General features: G+C 24.7%; 5 protein-coding genes across 5 annotated transcripts; 3 read left to right on the plus strand and 2 right to left on the minus strand.

Annotated features, from left to right (window-relative positions):
• Window positions 1-364: 364 nt before the first annotated feature.
• MKS88_005292 (small heat shock protein) lies at window positions 365-994 on the minus strand (the record flags this gene model as incomplete). Its single annotated transcript, XM_067218541.1, has 1 exon — window positions 365-994. One exon carries the CDS (start codon window positions 992-994, stop codon window positions 365-367), a length of 630 nt encoding a protein of 209 aa, XP_067070507.1.
• Window positions 995-3,160: 2,166 nt separating this feature from the next.
• MKS88_005293 (uncharacterized protein) lies at window positions 3,161-6,667 on the plus strand (the record flags this gene model as incomplete). The annotated part of the gene is made up of 1 exon (XM_067218542.1): window positions 3,161-6,667. The coding sequence occupies one exon, from the start codon at window positions 3,161-3,163 to the stop codon at window positions 6,665-6,667; it is 3,507 nt and encodes a 1,168-aa protein (XP_067070508.1).
• Window positions 6,668-7,228: 561 nt separating this feature from the next.
• Window positions 7,229-8,906, plus strand: MKS88_005294 (cyclin; the record flags this gene model as incomplete). The annotated part of the gene is made up of 6 exons (XM_067218543.1): window positions 7,229-7,450; window positions 7,632-7,811; window positions 7,986-8,188; window positions 8,398-8,494; window positions 8,628-8,712; window positions 8,869-8,906. 6 exons carry the CDS (start codon window positions 7,229-7,231, stop codon window positions 8,904-8,906), a joined length of 825 nt encoding a protein of 274 aa, XP_067070509.1.
• A 2,312-nt stretch (window positions 8,907-11,218) lies between these two features.
• Window positions 11,219-16,561, minus strand: MKS88_005295 (NLI interacting factor-like phosphatase; the record flags this gene model as incomplete). Its single annotated transcript, XM_067218544.1, has 9 exons — window positions 11,219-11,287; window positions 11,537-11,603; window positions 11,729-11,784; window positions 11,928-11,994; window positions 12,117-12,196; window positions 12,293-12,363; window positions 12,517-12,565; window positions 12,731-12,817; window positions 13,007-16,561. 9 exons carry the CDS (start codon window positions 16,559-16,561, stop codon window positions 11,219-11,221), a joined length of 4,101 nt encoding a protein of 1,366 aa, XP_067070510.1.
• Window positions 16,562-20,236: 3,675 nt separating this feature from the next.
• MKS88_005296 (DNA-directed RNA polymerase II subunit RPB11) lies at window positions 20,237-21,446 on the plus strand (the record flags this gene model as incomplete). The annotated part of the gene is made up of 4 exons (XM_067218545.1): window positions 20,237-20,307; window positions 20,856-20,942; window positions 21,058-21,229; window positions 21,399-21,446. 4 exons carry the CDS (start codon window positions 20,237-20,239, stop codon window positions 21,444-21,446), a joined length of 378 nt encoding a protein of 125 aa, XP_067070511.1.
• Between the last annotated feature and the right edge of the window lie 431 nt (window positions 21,447-21,877).

Here is a 21,877-nt window from a genome sequence, read left to right on the forward strand (position 1 = left end):
TATTCTACATACTAGACACATAAAAATTTAATAACACAAACTACAATGCGAAAATATACTATACTTTTGCTCACAAGAAAACATATGTACAAAAAGATGACAATAATAATACATAAGTACATACATATTCACACTGAAAGCTTAGCAACTGCTAATAAAAAAAGATGAGACTAATCAATAAGAAACATTATGATGGAACGATATTCATGTTTAATGTACATCAAAATAAAAAAAAAAAATGCAATAGTTACATCAAGAATAAAGACGTAGCCATATCAATAACTACTGTAATGATTATCTCAAGAACTATAGCAGTAGCAATGGTAAAAATATATTAGAAAAGCTCACAGGGCAATGATAATTCTCATTCAATTTCAATTTTTTTTTTTTTTTCCGGAATAACGTCCTTTTTGGGAATATCAATTTTTAAAACGCCATCTTTAAATGTAGCTTTAATATCATCCTCACAAACATTTTCTGGTAAGGCAAAGGATCTATAAAAGGATGACTCTGATCGCTCTTTTACATAATATCTGTGTTGTTCGTCCTTCTGTTCTTCTGTTTTCTTACAACCACCGCTAATTTCCAATTGACCATTGTATAAGTTTATTTGCACATTATCTTTATTTAAACCTGGAACATCCATTTTTATCTCAATTTCTTTCTCTTTATCTATAATATCCATGGGTGGTATACTCCTGTGCCCTTCTCTAAAAAGATATTTTGGTTTAGATAAAAATAGGTCAGTACTTCTATTATTTCTAAAATCATAGTCTAAAAGTGATCTCCTGCTAGGAAAATATTTCGAAAAATCATTATTCAAATAATGACCTCTTAAAGAATTCATCATTCTACTCATGTCCTTTTGATATTCATCAATCCTATGCATTTGCTCATACATACTTTCAAAAAAGTTATCGAATAATCCGCTACTTTCCACAACTCGATCTTCTTCCTTACGTGAGTTTTCCTTCTTCACATCACTCATTACCATTTTGCTCAAATCAATGCGTTTATAACAGGTAGGATTTTTTTTTTTTTTTTTATTAGTTATAGAAACTTATGCTAAAAGGGTAATAACATATAAATACGCTTATATATATAGTGCTTAAGTGTATATATATATGTAAGTAGGTATGTATGTGTAGATTTATAAGAAACACAAGTATGTCCTATTAAATTGGAAATTTTTTTTTAAAATTAATATATATATAAATATATATGGCTTTAAACAAAAGGGAACATATAAAAATTAAAAATGAGAAAAAAAAATGTTTATATTGCTTTGAACGATAAGTACAATTTTTGAAAAAAACACAGTCTGTTATAAGGTATTTATTTTCGTAAGTTTTATTTTATAATTTTTTGCTGAAATTTTAAAATTTAGTTCATAAAATTGAGATTTCCTTTTTTTTTTATATTATTTTTATCACGCATGTTGAACAGAAAAAAAAAAAAAAAAAAATATATATATATATGTGGAATTGTAAATATGCCTATTTTATAACGTTTTAATGTATGTTATTATATATACAATTTATGCAATTGTATTTGTGAACACCTACTATTCTTTTTGCAATTTTTGCGCCTTTTTTAATAATTCCCTAATTTTTAATTTTTTTATAATTTAAAAAAAAATGCTTTTTTTTTTTTTTTATTTTATTATATATTCTTTCTGTTCCTTTTAGTATGTTTTCCTCATTAATGAGGACATATATTTTTTCTTTCATATAACAATACATTTTGTTTCCATAAAATATTTCTTATTTTAAGTGGTTCTAACAATAGTGAATTTTTTTTTTTTTTTTTTTGTCGCAATATATTTTGTGTCCTTCACATTTTCCTTGTGGAATTTGAAAATTAGTGAGACACTTTTTATGTTATAATGGACATCCAGAGGTGAAGTGTGCGAGAGGAAAGATGCTTATATAAGTTCTAATTTTTCAGTTGAAAAGTTAGTTCTATAAAACTTGCAACATATATATATATATATATTTATATACCTATACGATAGTCCTTCGATAATGTATTTATATGAGCACGGACAAGAGAAAGAAAAGTTACAAAAGTTTTGAGCGTATTCCAAAAGGAAAAGTCACCCTTGCCTCAGGACCCATCTCTTAGCATTTCTATTTATGTTACATACAATATTTTTGCCAAGTTACCTAAAAATAATATGTAGAATGAAATAGAAAATTAATTAACTTATAAGAAACATAATTCGACTAGAAAAAAGTAGAATATGTGCACACGTATGTGTGTGTATATGTACGTATGTATGTATATGTATGCAAATATTAAAAAATATAAAGGACACACTTTTATTTTCTTTTTGTGTTTTCCCTTCACATGCTATGCCAGCATTGTCGTTCATACACACTTTTACCAGCTATCCTACTTTCACATGAAGGAAATATTCTACAATAGCATAATTAAAAATTTAATCAAACTGAAATATTTAAATAAATGTGAATTTTTTTTTTTTTTTTCATGTGTATATATAAGGATTCTTCGCGTTTTTTATTTTTTTCTTTTCTTCAAATGATCTTTAATTTTTTTATATGTAAAAAACAACATGTTTTTAAAATTGACAGTGCTACAATTTTTTAAAATTTTTTAAATCATCATAGAATAAATGAATTAATTGAAAAGTTGGGTAAACAATGATCATATATGCACTCTTATTTTAGTGCATAAAAGGAAAAGTAAGTGTTTTAAGGTTTTTCATTTTTACGAAAAATAAATTTTACCCATTTAAAAAGAAGAAATAGCATTGTATATGTATTTCACATATTGTGTAGGTTTTTAATTTGTAGAAACTTGATAATTTTCGCCTATTATGCAGCTATAAAAAGAAAGATGTTCTTACCTAATTAAAACACTTTTAAGCCGAATTGTAAATGCTACTGTATGTCAAACCCATAAAGTGACGCAATAATGGCATGTATATACGTTTAAGTGTAAGTGTAAATGCAAATAAATAAATAAATAAATAAATAAATATATATATATATATATGTATGTATATATATGTATGTATATATATATATATGTATGTATATATATATATGTATGTATATATATATATGTATGTATATATCAGTATATGCATATTCGTGTATACTTACCCGTGGGATCCCCCGTGTACCAGCCAAATAATATGAGTAACAAATTATCATTTTGCTTAAAATGTATAGTACTACTCATAAATATATTTCTAACCAAAAATAAGATAATACATATAAATAAAATAAAATTGTTTCCATGTTTTATAAAAAATGTTTTGCCTCATAGGCAAAAGGACTCTCCAGTTGTGCAGAGTAGACTTATTCGAAAGCATAAACATGCTTCCTATATATTGAAAAAGAAAGACAATCCTTTAAAATTATCTAAGGAGGAAAATATAAGCAAAGAAAGTAGTACATTAGACTATTTAAGTAAATTCTTAGATAGCACATTGAACAGAAAATACGAATATATGAATAATTCTCTAAATACTAATTTTACTATAAATAACTTGGTCAACTATTTAGAGAGAAATGGGATAACATTACAAAACATTAAATTTACTGAACATAGTCGGAAAAGCTATGCATACACAAAAAATAGAATCTATGATTTTATAGAAGAACATAAGGTTCAAGTTAACGAAAATTTTGAAAAACAAGTGAAAGGGGAGAATAATAATAAAAGTAACAAAGAAAATGGTAGTGAAAAGATCAAATATAAACCTAATGGTGATAACTATACTTATACAAGTGACGATGATAATATAATACTCTGCATGAACGCAAAAAGAGAAATTAAAAAATCGGAAGTAATATGTAGCATTCCTAATTCATACATTATTAATTTTGATCATGTAATAAACCAAATTCAAAATTTTGTAAATTCTTTTTCTAATTCTTATAATGTAAATTATATAAAATATATATTTAAGAATAACATGGAAGAACAAGTAAAAGAATTAGATCCTCTTGCAATTTTAATGTATGATATATACACAAGACATATTAGTTTCCTTTCTTTTATGAAATCACCACATATTTATTTAAAATACTGGGATATCAAATTAACATTAATAATTACATATATATATTTTATTTCAAAATATGTAAACATCCTACTTTATGCTTATAACTTTAATAACACCTTTTTCCTCTTATTGAATAAATATTTTGAAGAAATAGAAGAAAAAAGGGATTTATGTAAAAATGAACTTCATATAAAGGAACAAACAATGTTTCTTGAGAAAAATAACAATATATTACACATAAATGATAAAGCAGATAAAGCATTTCCCTTAAACTTCCATCATATGAAGGAAATAAATTCAATGCTTCACGCAAACTCATACGCTACACTTAAAAATGAAAAAAGTTTTTTGTTTTATAAAAATTATGAATATTATATCAATTACATTGTAAATAAAAAAATGTTAAGTCATTTGCCCTTGTTCTTTTCCGATTCTTCCTTTTTTCTCTTTAATAATACAAATATTAAAAATATTATATATTTTAGAAGACAGATGATTCATGAAATAGTAAATCTGTACAAAAACAATGAAAATAATGATTATAATTTTCTATTTATCCACTCAGATATTATAGATAGAATTTTATTTACAAATAACAAATATTATTCTCAAATTGAACACTATTTAAAAAACTGTAACACTTGTAGAAAAACTCAAAATCTATATATTTCAAAATTGCAACATGTCCACATGGTTGATCAGAATGAATTATATAAATTCATTTTACTTGGATCAGATTACTCTAACGTACAGAAACAGAATTTAAATCATGATCACAAAAATTACTCTTACTATAAGGATACATTTAATCAAATTGGGATAAACAGTAACCCCATAAGTGGCGAAGAAAATTTCTCCAATGGCAAATGTAATCACCTAAATGACAACTTTGAACACATCATTAGATCGGTTACTTACGATTCTTCCCTATTTAAATCGTTTGATGAACTTTTCAATTACAACTTTTTGATGCACATATATTCATATGTTTCTTCCCATGTTATAAAAATAAAAAGCGACATAATTTTAATTGGAGATAAGAAAAAAAATGAAATAATAAAACAAGAGGACGAAGAAAATGGGCATTATAACAACTTAAAAGATAATATTTTAAACAGTAGCATAAAAATGACGATCAGTGATTATAAAGTTGCTGAGCAGTTTAGTGTAAAGGAATGTTCTAAATATGATTTTAGCGAATATGAAAAAAAAGAAAAAGAAGATGAAAACAGATATATGTGTTTAATACCTATAATAGATATTTGCAATCATAGGAATCTTTTCACGAATTCTATTATTAAGAAGGAAATCAAGCAAATTAGGAAAAAAAAATTCTACCAAACACGTGGTTACAGAACTGATGAGAACAGCAAAACGTATCACAATTATGATGGCAGTGTATGTGTTAGCCAGACGAACAATATTTCGATAAAAAAAAAGGAAGTAAATGAAATTTCAGAAGAGAGTGCATATGAAGACAAGCCAGAGGAAAAGACGTTTGAAGAGCACGAAAAAAATACGAATAAGAATAATGATAATAATAATAATGATAATAATAATAATAATAACAGTAGTAACAGTAGCAGTAGTAACAGTAGCAGTAGTAACAGTAGCAGTAGTAACAGTAGCAGTAGTAACAGTAGCAGTAGTAACAGTAGCAGTAACAGCAGGTGTAACAGTGACACTAATGATAATAACAGTGTGAAAGATTCACCAACTGACAATGTTTATAATGTCGAGTTAATCAGCTCAGAAGATATAGGGGTTGATGAAGAAATTACAATAAGCTACGGGAAGCTGAGTAATGATCTTTTACTACTGGAATATGGATTTATAGAAAAAAAAAGTACAAGAATTTATTTCCATTTTGATGTGAAAATAATAAGAGAGATAATTATACAAATATTAGGGTTTGATAAATTACCTCTTATAATGCTAGAGAGTTTACCACAGGTTAAAGTAGAACTGTTTAAATTATTAAATATTATTCCTCATAATGATAATGTATATGAGAGGTTTGATATTAATAATGCTGAGAACGCAAAAATTACAAGAAAAAAAAAAGAAATATTAAATGATTATGTACGCAAAAATAAATATTTTAATGAATATAATATATTTACAATGAAAGAACGTATTAACAAATTTTATATTGATGAAAAACTTCACCATTCTCAACAGAAAAAATATTTCTACATAGGTACTGATAACATAATAGATCCCATCCTATTAGCTGTTATCAGAATTATTATTTATGATGATTTAAATCATCTTTCCAAAATTGATATAAATGACTTATTAAAATGGGAACAATACTTATCAGTAAGCTCTGAAATAATCGTGCTACATGTTTTAATTAAATTAATTGATGAAATTATTTATGAACAATTTTACGATATTAATTATGAAAAAGCATTAAAAGAAGGCATGCTTAAATATGCTGATTTAAAATTCTTACAAAATAAATTTTTGCAAGGAAATTTATTTAACTCAGACAAATCCATAAATGTTTTTGAACACAATAATTTTAACATTGTTTTATACAAAATTATGAAACTTAAAGAACTGCAAAATGCAAAAATTAAGCTTACACAAAAATATAAACATATGAAAAATCTTTTAAAAAATTAAGTAGATCACAAGGGCGCACGGGTAAGTTCTCTTCTAAGGCATAAAGCATGAGTATGCGTGTTACGTATACGCGTCAACGTTTTACCTTTACATGAAAAAATTGTTTACAAGTACAAAAAAGATATTTTAAATAAACACATATTATATATATATACATATTAACTCTACCTATGCACATAACACAAAATTTTAATACGATTGTGTTAGGACGAATTTCATACCATGTAGTCCGATGCGCAGTGGTATTTAGGTTTTTGACTTCATTTTTATCATCCATTTTTCTTCTTTTCCTTTTTTTTTCATTTATAAAAGAAAGACCGATTCTGTCATAGTCAATATTTTTTATAAAATCAAATATCTATGTGCTGTTTTATTTGTATTTTCGCACATTTACGTATAAATTTTTTTTTTTTTTTTTGAATTTATTACGTTCTATTTTTTAGTAGCCTTATTTTTTTGTTTTTCCTATTTTCATGTTATTTATCACAACTGTTATATTTTTAAATTGTGACAACTTATTCCTTTTTACATATTAAAGGATAAAATCAGTTTTTGTAAAATATGATAAATGATATAATATTAATCAATACTGAAAATGTAAAAACTCCAAGTGAAGAAAAGAATGTTACAAAAAGTGATGAATTAAAATTGAGAATATACGGATGCCAGTTATTACAAGAAGCTGGAATAATTTTAAAACTGAAGGCTGTGACAATAGCAACTGGCCAGGTTTTGTTTCATCGTTTTTATTTTAAAAAATCGCTTACTGATTATGACGTGAAGGTTAACGAATTGCAGAAATACTGCGTTTGTACATTTGTGTATACATATATGTAAACCTGTGTACGTGCACATATACATACATATATATATATATATATAAATCCAGTGGTCCTGTTGATAACCCATTAATACATAAGTCATATTTCACATATGTAAGAGTTGAACTTTTGTTTTTCTTCAGATTATAGCTCCCGCATCACTCTACTTGTCTTGTAAATTAGAAGAGAACTTTTGTCGTGTTTATAAAATAATTAGCACCTTTTATTTTTTATATAAATATGAAGATTTAAAGAGCAAACACTATTATTTTGATCTGAAAAATATCAAGTTAGAGCATTTTAAGATAGACATAGAATCGCAAGTAATAACTGCTTACCGTAAAATAGTGCATATATACAAATATAAATTATATATTAACTGTGATGTATACACTTTTATTTTAAATGCATTTTGCGCATGCCACTGGAAAATATTACGTGGATTTGCTCTGTTCATACTATTTTTTTTTTTTTTTCTTAATTACGTTCGTTCTTAGGAATATAAAAATATGAAGGTTGATATTTATACTTACGAACTTCTGATATTAAAAGAGATTGGATTTTTAGTTCATAAAATAATTCAACATCCGCATTTATTTCTTTTACCTTATATTCATTCTCTTTTTAACAACTTGAACAAATTTGACGGTGATATAACAAAAAAATTAGCACAAATTGCGTGGGGATTTTTAAATGATAGGTTAATAAATATTTTGCTCATTTTTTTTTTTTTTTTTTTTAAATGTCACGTGATATTCCCCTTTTAATATCTTTTATGATTCATGATTTTTTTCATAAAGTATGTAATATAGTTGTATTGTTCATAAAGTTGCAGGGTGTAATATTCCTTAACACTCATTTCTACATATATAATTATTTATTTATTTTGATATACTTTATTTTTTTCAGTATGCGAACAACCCTTTGCTGTGAATATCAGCCACGCTGTATAGCAGTCGCTAGCATTTTCCTAGCTTCTTACAAATTAAATATACCATTAATTAAAGTATAAAACGTGTACATATATATACAATACATATATAATAAATACATTTTTATATAATATTTATAACTGTAGTTACATCATAACTCCATGTGCATTTATTAATTTTTTACTTTTTCTTTATTAATGTAACCAGAGCACGAATTGGTTCAAGCTATTTGATGTAGAATACGATGACATAAAAAGAATATGCATCCGAATTTTGCAACTGTACAAAATAGGTATAAACTCTTTGTATATGTACATATGTATATATAATAAACTAATTTATATATTCATATTTACATGTACATGTTTTATTAAGAAAAGGCTTCTTACTTACCTTTCAACATACTTTTTGCTAACATATATTTTTTCCTTTTCGATTCCTTTATTAGGACGCTGTCAGTATATAGATGTTTTAACAAAAAAATAAGTGGACATTATACAGTTGATTAAAAACGATGACAACAATACAAAACTCTTTTATTTATGCAAAATTCCTTATTTATTATACAAGAATAAAAAAAAAAAAAAAACGTACATAAATGTCAATCCATTTTTTACTTTTTCCTTATTTTGTCAATATTATTTTTTTAAAATGATCATATAATTATACATCCTTCTAAGAAATCGTCTATATTATCCTTTATTACATTTTTTTGATACACACCAAAAAGCATTTATGATTTAAGCATTTACTTTTTACATACATAACATTCAAGCTTGTGCTTAATAATATATGCGTTGTTGATATAACAATATATTATTTCTTACTGGAATATACACATGTATGTATGCATGTAAGCATGTATATATATATATATATATATATTCTTATGTACGTATGCATTTATAAGAACATGGAAATTAATATAGCAACGATTGTAACCGTATGATACACTGAAATAACACAAATTCCATGTATTCATAATATGCAAAGCAACGTAATTTGTCACGTGTTCTTTTTTCGTATAACGTATTTTTTTAAGAAACCTTTTTCTTCTTTTAACTGTTAAACAAACAGTGAAGACGAATTTTTTCATCAGATACTTGTTTTAATTTCATCTGAAACTTCCGCTCAACTGAGTATGTTTGAGTTCAGTATTTTCACTCAGGACTCGAGAGCACATCGTATTTTTATATAATCATCACTTGTAAAAAATTCTCTTCTTTTTTAATTTTATTTCGAAAAAATATTTTTTCACATTTACAATTTAGCTTATATACTTCTTCCTCTTTATATAAGGATAGCATGGATCACGAAAAAAAATTACATGTAATGAATTTGCGTATAAAATGAAGTACATACGTAATATTATGTATATATATATATACACTGAACTACAAGTAAAAAATGTTTATTTTTTCCTTTCTTGGAGTGAAATTTTCTATTTGCATTTAACTCACCCACATACAAATTTAACAAAAATTCAAGTAATTCAATATACAATTGAATGAAATGCAACGAAAAAAATAAAAAATTTCATTATGAAAAAAGAAAATTTAATAAAAAATATTTTGCATAGCCTGAGCAAGAAAAAAATATTAAATGAATTCCTTTTTCTTTGGTTTTTCTTTTCTTTATATAAAATACATAATTTAAATATATATATATTTTTTTTTTAAGTTAAAAACAAAAATGTTTATTTTTTTTATATGTTCTTATATTCTTTAAATTCCGCAAGACGAATATGTTTGAGCAGAATTTTGTAAATACATATATTATATATATATGTATTTATTTATTTATAAATAAATAAATAAATAGTAATATATGATCTTATTTTTTTTTCGGTTTCTAACAAAAATTTAATGCTGCGTTAAAATTTAAAGATGTTCCTATTTAGCTAGCATGCTTCTTCAAGTTACACGATGTTATTTTAATCAAAAAAAAAAAAAAAATCGACGCACCGACTTCGTAGGAAATTAGTAGGGTCTCAATTGCGTATTATTACATATATATATATATTTTTTTTTTCCATCCAAAAAATTCATATTTTAACTAAGAATAACAAGCCAGAGAGGATATAAATACTGCTTTCTAAAAATTAACGTGATCATATAAAAAAAAACTTACGCACTAAATCTTTTCCTCCATATATTCATTGTTAATATGTTTACGAAAATGTGAGCAAGACATAGCTTACATATGATTTATTTTCGAATTTTAATATGTATACCGCTGAGTGATTTTTAAGTAAAACATTTTTGCATTTTTTTAGCAATCAATTTATGCTTTCGTTTGTTGTTACATTGTATAATATCTTACTGCACTATTATTTTTTTATATTGTAAAATTTGTATATATAAAATAAATAACTTAAGCTAAGATATTTAATAGCTTAATAATAATAATATTAAAATTAAAAAATAATTCTATATTTAACTCAAAAAAAAAAAAAAAAAAAAAACATATTTACATAAATATGCTCTGTATGTATAATTTATATGACTCCTAAGTGCAAAATACACGTGAGTTTCATTAAATCATTTAAAAATGTGTATATATGCCCATTAATTCATTTCATTTTGAAAAAAAACTACAATTTGGAAAAAACATTTAAAATTTATGAAAATATATAATGTAAGAGTACTGCTTACCTATATATTAACTTAAATAGGTGATCAGAATTACTACTAATATAGATATTTTATGACACCCAAATATTAGAAGGGTGTAAAATGGAAGGTGACTTCATTAACATAGTAAACCATTTAAACCATAAATGAGATAACTACATTATTTTAGAGGTATTTTAAAATCTTTTTTTTGTTTTTTTTGTTATACTTCTTTAAGTCGCTTAAGACTGACTTCTAAAAGAAAAGAAAAATTTATTTTAAAATGAGAAATTAAGAGGAAAAAAAAAAAAAAACAGTAATCCGTTAACCGTAAAAATTAGACTAGTTAAGCGGATGAAGGATAAATGCAAAATATGTATACATGTGTATAAATATACTTAGATACATGTGGCTCATATGAGCTCAAAACATAGGAGGATTTTAATGTACTGTGTAGCATATATTAATTTGGCAGAACTAGCTATCTCAATTTTATCATTTTACCTTCTTTGACAGTTTTTTTAGAAAAGGTATTAATTTGTACAGTTCCCTGTCATTGGGGTCATCATACCTAAAAGGTAAAGAATATAAAATTACAATTTTTATAATGTTAGATAAAGGGGTAAGTAGTTATAACAAAAACATTAATATCTATAATTTAAATATATTAAAGTGATCTTATAAATATATGTGTACCAGCTTTTAATTAAGATACAGTTATCTTCGCAAAATTTGTGAACAAATGTGGAATTCTAAAAAGGGGGAGTAAGAAAAGTTCCCACATGTGTTCATGTATAAATATTCATATATATACGTATGCACATATAAACATATGTACATATACAAATTTAAATGCATAAACATAAGTATCTATTAAACGCATTTTTTCTCATACATCAATAATAATAACATTATTTAAATCCCGTCCTAACATTTTTAGATCTTTTACAAAATTGTTGTTCCTAAAAAAGGTGTACAAAGTATGAATTTGTTTTGTTTTTTTTAATAGTTCCATATTGTATATTAAAAATGTAATGACTATATAATTATTCCTTTTTTATTTTTCCTTGTCTAATAAACTTACAAAAAAGTACAAGATTCCCTAAATAGTCTGTAAGCACAAACATCATTTTTGTCCAACTTATCAATAACAGCATTTGCATACTGTATCAATAAGAAAAAAAAAAATGAAATATATTAAAATAAAATTCTCATGTACTATTTTCAAAATGATAAAAGAGGTAATTTTCCTTTTTATACCTTCGGTAGACTGGCTGTAAAAATGACTACTTCGAAATATTTTGATATTTCTTTTAAAAAATTGTCCACACCTTTTCATAAAAACAAAGAAAATGTTATAATTAAATGTTTTGTTACATAAGTTTTATGTGTTTTATTGTATTATTTTTTTTTTTTTTTTTGCGGTATACGTCTTAATTATATTTTTTGTGCGCCTTTTTGTATTTTCTTTTTTCCCTTCTAACCTGGTCTCTTATTTACATAAACTGAACAATTCCCTTCATTCAACTCAACCTAAATATATAAAAAATTACAAAAAGAAAAATAAATTTACATATAATTTATAATGAATATATAATATATATATAAATAGTGAAACAATAAATCACGCAAAAAAAAAAAAAAAAAAAAAAAAAAAGTGTCATATTCATTTTTAAATATATAATATTTCATAATTACTTGTATCTTAAAAGAATTATGTTTGTCCTTCTTTAACGTGCTATGAACAAGTGTTTCATCTAAGTCAAGAACGATTGTTTTTCTTCCCTTTTGAATAAAATAAAATCAAAAATTTTTTTTTAAATAAACGAAAAAGAAAAATAAGGAAAGGAAAAACGGCAAGAGGGGCACTGCACAGAAATATGTCCAAAGTGCAATTATCTACGTTTACAATTCTACATCATGTACAAAAATGAAATGAAAAAAAAAAAAAAAATCACAAAATTTAAAGCTTACTTTATCCTTTTCTTTTTGTTCTCCCAATAAAGAATTACAAGTTTCAGAATTTTTGTTCTTCGTATTTACCATTTTTTCGCTTGTATTATTTTTTAATATATTTGTTGTATTGTATATATTTAGTAAGCTTAAACTTTTCAATTTTTTTATTTTTTTTTTTCTCTTTAAATGAAATTTATTATTTCTAATAATTTTGTTTAATCCATTTTCACTATTCAGAGTGATAATACTATTTGAACGTTTTATATTTTCAAAAAAAAGAAAAGACTTAAATTTCATAAAATAAGAACGCAGTTCTTTTGTACCCTTTTTTATTATCTCCACTTTGCGCTCAACTTTGTCTTCATTTTCTCCTGCGCCTTCCCTTTTAAATCCTTTCCCAAATTCACCCTCAATTCCGTCTTCAAGATCTTCTTTTTTCTCGTAGTAATAATTATTACAATTGTTTTCATTAGGAAGACTCCAAATCATATTGTCGATTTCCAATTTTTTTTTAACACTTGATAAATAGTCGTTACCATCTATATTATCATCTGTCTCATTATCACATTTGATAGAATTATTAACGTTACTAATTTGTATTTTAACTGACCTGTTTTCATTACTTAGTTGTTTTTCGGAACTTGCCTCTTCTAAATAGGGTGCACTGTCTTTACATGATTCAGAAGTGTTCATTTTTTTTAAATGATTTGTACTACCTATATCACACATATTAACTTGCTTTCTATCACTTTCATATTGTTCGTCTTCTGTTTTTTTAAGTTTTTCTTCAATATTCTTTTCTACATCTTCAAAAGGTTTCGCACTGTATATTTTTTTTTCATCTCGAAAAACATTTTCCTCCTTCCTAATTTGTTTATCCTTCTTCCCTTTCTCCTCTTTTAAACCTAAAGTATCTGTAGATGCAATTTCTTTTATTTTATTATTTTTTTTTTCTTCTGTACTACTTTTATTTAAATTCTCTTTATCGACGTAATTTTCATTTCTGCACATTTTCAACTTCTCAGATTTACTTATGGAATCATCAGATTTTATAAAATTGTAACTTGCCAAATGTCCTAAATCTTCTTTTGTTCTCATATATCTTTTTTCCTTTTTTAAATGAATACCATTTACTTTTCTAGATAAATTAAATAGTTCACTATTCTTAATAAAATTTTTTAGCCTTAATTTATTTTTTTCAAAAAAAAACATTTTTTTTTTGGTACACTTTTCTTCGTCATATATGTCGGCGAGTCCATTTTTTTTTTTTTTTTTCATGTATCTTGAGTATGCCAGATTTATTTTTATATCTTTTCTATTTTTTTCCCTATCTTTTTCATAAACGTAGTGAAATGTGCTTCCTCTTTTTATCTTTATTCTTTTGTATACATCTTTGCAAAACAAGTCGAAATCATTTTCATAATTCGTATACTTAACATCAAATCTGTCATTATTGGGGTGTACTACATTATTTTCAATATTACTTTTTACTTTATTTTTGTTATTTTTAGCACCTACTTTACATCTATATACGTTAAAATTAGCCAGTTTATCTTCATATTCATCCTTTTTTTTTCCTTCATGATTGGCAACCCACCTTCCACCTTTCTCCTCATCATACAAGTATACTTCTACCTTATTCTTGGATTTTGAGTTATTTCCTCTTTTGATTTCATACCTCTTATTATTTTTACTTGTTTGGAAACATTTAATATTAAATCCTTTATTTATTTCTGTCGTGGTTTCCTCATTTTGTTCATTCGCATCTTTCTTCTGCTTTCCCAGTGATACATTTTTCAGAATTTTCTCTTTCCCATTCTTAGTGTATATCTCATTATCTACAAATATTTTATTATCATTTTCGCTGATAGGGCATTTGTTTTTTATTTTTTTTTTTTTTTCACCATTCGCAGGGTGCTTATGCATAATAAAGTTTTCATTTATGTCCTTTTTAACAGAACAAGAAAAATAATCTTTATTTATGTTGTTCTCCCTACCTTTTACGTCATTCATTGAGCTTCCTTTAGTAGAAAGAACACCGCTATAACTGCTAGCACTAGCTATACTAGTAATTCTAGTAATGCCACTCTGTTTTATGCTAATACCTGATGAACAATATTCTAAGATAGCATCATCATCACTCGCGCATATTTTATTTTTACCAAAATTATTATTGCGAGTTATACTACAGTTTCTCTTTTTAATTATGTTAAATGTTGTATTTTCTTTAGGTTTAATGTATCTTGCCTTTTCCTTATTTAAAAAAAGGAAGTTTTTCATTCCTCTATTTTTTTTGCCTTCATACACCACACCATATTCATAATATTCTTTTTTCTTATCCTTTAAAAATTCTTTAAGCGAATGTATACTTATATTTGCATATTTGTTATTAGTTTTAAAGTATTCTTTTTTATTAACATTTATACTTTTATTTAAATTTATTTGTTCTTTCCTCTCTTTAGTACCATTGTAACATTTTATATTGTTTTTCTTATGTTTAATCATGATATTTTTAAACGCGTCTTGACATAATATGCTATTATTTTCTCCATTATATATTCTATTTTTACTTAACTTTGCTAAACCAGAGATGGCTAAGGTCCTGTTTGTTGATATTTCTTTTTCTTTATATATTTCTTCCTTCTCTTTTCCCACTTTTGAGATAGTGACATCACACTCATGCAGAGTAGAAGCATCTGTTAGACACCTACTCAGATTAGATTCCACAAAATTTTTATCACGTAACAATTTTTCATTCTTTCTTTTAATTTTGAAAAATATTTTTTTTAAAATTCTTATTCTTTCAGCTGAATTTACAATTATTTTGGACGAGTTACTTAACTGATTAACAAAAATTTCCTTCCTACAGCTCATGTCATTATTTGCCCTTTCATCAATATTCTTAATGACAGGAGAGAGAGGCAAATTATTTCCCTTTGCAAGTTTCAATTTTTTCTTATTTAATCTATTAAAGAAAATGTAATTGCTTCTACTGCTACATGACATTTTTATTATTTTTTTTCTTTCATTCTTTTCGTTCCTGTTCACTTGAGAAAATTTACTTGCAATTTTTTCGTTTCTTTTACAATTTTTTAAATAAGAATTAAAATATTTTAAATTGCAAATGGTAGTGTAGTTATTATCGGTAATACTATAATTACTGTTACAATTACTGCTACTCATACTGTTTTCATAATTGTTATCATTACTATTACCATGAATGTTACCATTTCTATTACTATTACTATTACAGTTATCATTAATATTATTCCTGATTCCATTAATATCACTATTATATTTGTTATTATAACTATCAGGTGAGAAACTGAAATTATTTCCTAATTTACCATCTACCCCTTTTTTCATTCTTTTAATATCCTTTATTTCTCTTTTGTTAATAATAAAATTCTTTTTCTTCAAAATACAGTACCCGTCCCTCTGTTTCTTGTCCTTTGGTAAGATATACTGCGGAACTAGTGCATACTCTAATTCGTCTGTAAGTACATCATCACTCAATTTTAGTAGGATGTTCTCCCCTTCATTCTTGTGTATATGCACATAGCTCTCCCCCATTTTATTTTGTATCTATTCTTTTTCTTCGTATTCTGCTTCTGCTTTTACTTCTTTTTAATTTAGTTTTTTCTCTTGTTTTTTTTTTTTTTTTTTTGTCTAATTTTTCCTAAATGCTTTAGAAAATTGATTTATCAATTTTTTCACTCTCCTTTTATACTGCCTTTGCCTTTTTTTTTGTAAAAAGTACTAATTAATATAAACAATTGCAACAGTAACATTATGCAAATTTTCTATCGCCCTGTGATTATGTAAACATTACAATAAATATACTTGTGTTTAAACATTTATATTACAGAGGGAAAATTTTATTAATATAACGTATTTATTATAATTGATAAGTAATGGTGAAAAAATATTTTTTTTTCTCAGCATCCCAAATAGGTACCTCGCTGTATTTAATTTGTCCTTCTAATTTTTGTATGTGATATTTTTGTAACCTTAAGAACCCAGAATGTACTAGTTAGGTTCTATACGCTTAAATGATCTTACAATAACTGTTGCTGTTGTTATAATACTTAAAATACACAATTAATTAAAATAGAAATCCAATTTTGTCACAATATATATGTTTGAGTTTGATCTTCTAAGGAACTTTTTCTACTTTATTCTTCCTTTATGATTTTTTCTAGTAGCTTATGCAACGTGACACTATAATGGTTTCATAAGATTTTTATTTACTTGTTCTTTTCTTTGTTACTTTACATTATTCTACTGTATTTTCTATTATATGATATGCTACATTATCGTATATTCTTTCTCTCATTTGATTAAAAATAAAAACATAAGAGATACATTTACGTTTACTTGTATTAAACACAAGTCTTCCTCAATTTAACTGTTACTAAAGCATTAACATTTTTGATCCTTACTATATACCCCTAATTACAAGAAAAAATTATGCATAAGTGGTTCACAAATGTGGTAAAATACAAGAAAAAAAAAAAAAAAAAGGAATAATGTAAAAAGTTGCATCCATTCCAACTGCTGAATTATTCAGAAAATTTTTATCTTTATCAAAATGCAAAAGAAAAAATTAAAATAAAAAATATTGTTAGATTTGTACGATATGGACAATAATGCAAAAAAGGACGAAAAAAAAAGAATTTAATTAAAGTATAACACTAATGTTTTATAAAGATAAAATCAATATAAAATGATATAAAAAGTATTTAATTCTTCATACATTTAAAAAAAAATATATATTTTTTCACCAAATAGTTACTTTTTACTATGTTTAAGCCATTAAGCCTATTTATGAAAAGTTTTCGTTTCTTTCATTTCTTTATATATATATATATATATATATATATACTTATATACATACACACATTTCTGCTGTTTGCATATATAATAAAAGAAAAAAAAAGCAACTTTTAAAATTATATATATTTTAAAAATATAAAGATAACAAATATCATCGAAAATTGTTTTCTTATTACATTATAAAACGTTAACTTGTGTGTGATTTTATGTATGTGTATTCGTAATAAATGAAATGTTTTCTTCTGTCTAACCGAAGCACGTACTAGTGCTTAAATAATAAGTGTTTACATACATACATACATAAATGTGTACGTATAAAAGGAGACATATAAATTTACAAAAGATTATTTTTTTCTTTTTCCATTCGAAGGGTAAACAAAAAAAAAAAAAAAGAAAAAGCCTTCTTAGTAAATGTAAAATGGGACAATTATATATGCATATCAGCAGCAGCAATACACTCAAAATATATTAAGCACTACTTTATATATGAATATACTGACGTAGTTTATGCACCTACATGTTTTTTCTATCTATATATATATAAATAAAAAAAACAAGCAGGAAAATATTTCAAAAATTCCTTTGTTATTCCTATTTTCATTTTGTGTAATTATATCTACCCAAAAATGTTAAAAAAAAAAAAAAAGAAAGTCCTTTATATAAATATGTTCCATATAAATATGCCAAAAGTTTAATGAAATATGCTCGTATAAATTGTTCTACATAATACACACGTACAACCGTTTGTTCTTATAGGTACATACGTAAGAACACGTGTACTTTTGTATTATAACATACCCTTCATAATTAAGTGAGAGTTTTATCACCATTTAATTCATTATTTTATTTTGCTTTATTAAAAATTATTTCTCTTTTCAGATATAGTAACAATTAAAATTTAATTTCATTTTAATCTATCATAATTATTGATAAAAAAATATATAATAGGTCAAATTTATAGAAAGAACAGTATCGCTAAAGTTAATCAATAAAGTTGTACCATTGAGAAAGCTTAAAAAAAGAATAATATAATAAATAAAATTAGACACCTCAAAATAATGAAAAGGTTCAAAAGAGAATGTGGAAAAATTACCTAAAAAAGTAAAATAGTTTTTTATATAGAAGAACACCTTGACAATTTCACACCCTTGCATAAAAAAATATGCATTTTTTATAGTTTTCAGAATGCATTGCTATTGTTGCGTAAAAATGTACTGCTACTTCGCTCCTTCTTCCGTTGTAGAAGCTCTTAGTTTTATTTATTTGAAAAAAAGAATCAAGCAGTAGCAATTTTTTTTAACGCTGTTTTTGTTTTATACCTATTTTTATGGTATTGTATAGTAGGTATATTTCAACTTCCATTTTTATATTTACAATCAACATACTCTTTTTTATATGTATTTCACAGGAATTAACTTCTTCGGCACTTACAATTAAAAATGTTCACCTTACTTGTATATATATGATATGTAATCATCCGTACTTTCACATATATATATTCATGTAAAGTGTGATGTTGTTGTTTTTAAAAGTATATAATCATTTAACATAGAATTTTCTCTCAAGACTAAATGGTTACATGTTTTACATATATTTTTCAAATTCAATGAAGGGGGGTTTTATGTCAATATTTGTTATTCCTTCATATTTTCCCTTAATATAAGTTGATACTTTTACAGAAACTTAACATGTAAAATAAATTACAAAAATTGTTGAACAATAACACACAAAAAAAACACATAGATAAAAAGCTAACATTATAATGGAAAAAAAATGCTAAAAAAATTGTGCAACACAAAATTTACATATTATATATATATGTATGTTTTTTTTTTTTTTTTGCAAAAAGGCATATTTATTAACAGCAAAAAATTTTGCATTTTCCTTAATTCGTTAGCTTACATTATATTTATTACGTAACTTTCTCACGAAAAAAAAAAAAAAAAATTTATGAAAAGAATGAATTTGTTGCTATAAATATTTACCTTTCCCCTAGATGCTTCTACTTTTTTGGTATTACAAAAAAATAAAAAGTTTTTTCTAATGAATAATAACAGTCGGATACGTTTTCCTTTTTATAATAAAATTTTAATATGTTAACTCAAAAATAAAATTTTTATTTTCTTGAACACTTTTTTTTTAAATATTATTTACATATATATATTTATCTCGTTTTTAGTTGCATATAATTTTCTCAGTTCATTAATATTTATTATATTTTTCATTTACATATCTCCATATCTTCTTATTCTTTCATGAATTACCCTTTATAAGGAAGAAGAATAATTATTAAATTCCTTCTTTACAAGATCAGTAAGAAATATAGGGTTAAATGAAAATAATATAAAAAGGATTCAAATGATAACATAATAATCGTATAATTTTAAAAAAGGTAAAAAAGTAAAAGCTATAATGTCTATCCCTACGTTATCTAATAAACCAGAAAATATCGATTTACTTGTGCTTGCTCCAGGAGAAAAAAAGTAATTAAAAAAGGGGGAAACAATTATGAATATGTTTTTATATGTTTATATATGTTTATACGTACACGATGCATGAATATATATAGAAAGAGTGAATGTAATAGAAACAAAGCAAACAGAAAGTAGTTTTAATGGGAACATAAGAAGATATTATACAATTTTGGCACCAAACGAATTATAAAAGTTATAATTATAAAAATAAATATGACTCATTTAACGTAAAGATATCATTAATTGTACATATACGAGTTAGCACATGTCGAAATATTTACTTTTTTTTTTTTTTTTTTTTTTTTTCTTTGCATAAATTGCATGAAATTTATAACCTTTTAACACATAAACTGAAAAAGCTGTAAAATACAGAAAATGATACCGCCTCATATACATGCATGAACATATATATATATACATATAGTTATAACAAATTAATTTACATGATATATTGCACACTGTAGTAAACTCTACATTTTAAATAGTTTCAAAGAACAAAAAAAACTAAAGCATTTTTGTTATTTATACTCCCCTTTTTATATTTAAAATTTTGATAGAGTTAAATGTGAGATATCAGAAAAAGGTGACTGCAACATATTTACAATAAAACTGGAAGATCATACGATGGGAAATCTAATAAAACAGTACGAATATTTAAGAAAAGGATAATAAGCGAATGTTATAAATGTATATAAGTGTACGTCCACCGTTACACGGAAAAACCTTATTTATATTCGACAATTTTTTTTTTATTATTAGAGCTCTTTGTCAAGATCCCAAGGTAACATTCGCAGCATACAGGCAACCGCATCCTCTGCAAAATGCCATTGAAATAACAATAAAACCGAAAGGATATGCTGGCGTTAAGTTACTTTCAGACATTGTACACAGTTTATTGTGTCAAGTATCAAATTTGAAGGAAACATTTACAGTAACAATAAAAAAAGAAAAACAAAAAAAAAAGATTTAAGCTAATGAAAATTCAAACAAATTAAAACAAATAGAAATATTAGAGAAATTACGTAAAAGTTGAAACGAGAGAACGTAACTATATTTTCTGAACATTATTCATTTTGATATTTTTTCTTTTTTTTTTTCAGAAGAAAGTTCAAAGATATAAAGAAATAAGCGCATATTACGCGGATTAGTGAACTTATTCGTTTATTATATATACCCTTTTTTGAAAATATAAATTATTTTTGCTGTAAATAATTTTTTTTTTTTTGCTCATCTTTTTGAAACTACTCCACACATTGAACAAATAGGTTTATACTTGCCTACACAGCTACCAATACATATACATATATATATATATATATTCTTACAGTACATTTCATTCATATATATTTTCGTGTTAATATCTTTTTACGTACGTTGCTTATTCTGCATAATTTTTTTTTTTTTTTCAATCTTTTTTGAAGGTGTAACAATTAAATTTCGATAAAATTGTTATACACAGTATATTACTTTTTAAAGATATATGTGTATACGTATTTATACATGCATACCACATTTTTGTAAATATATGTAAAGGAACACTTCATGACTTGTTATTTTTTTTTTTTTTTTTGATCTAAAA

Source organism: Plasmodium brasilianum, chromosome 14 (assembly GCF_023973825.1).
Source record: "Plasmodium brasilianum strain Bolivian I chromosome 14, whole genome shotgun sequence".
Taxonomy (NCBI): Eukaryota; Apicomplexa; class Aconoidasida; order Haemosporida; family Plasmodiidae; genus Plasmodium; species Plasmodium brasilianum.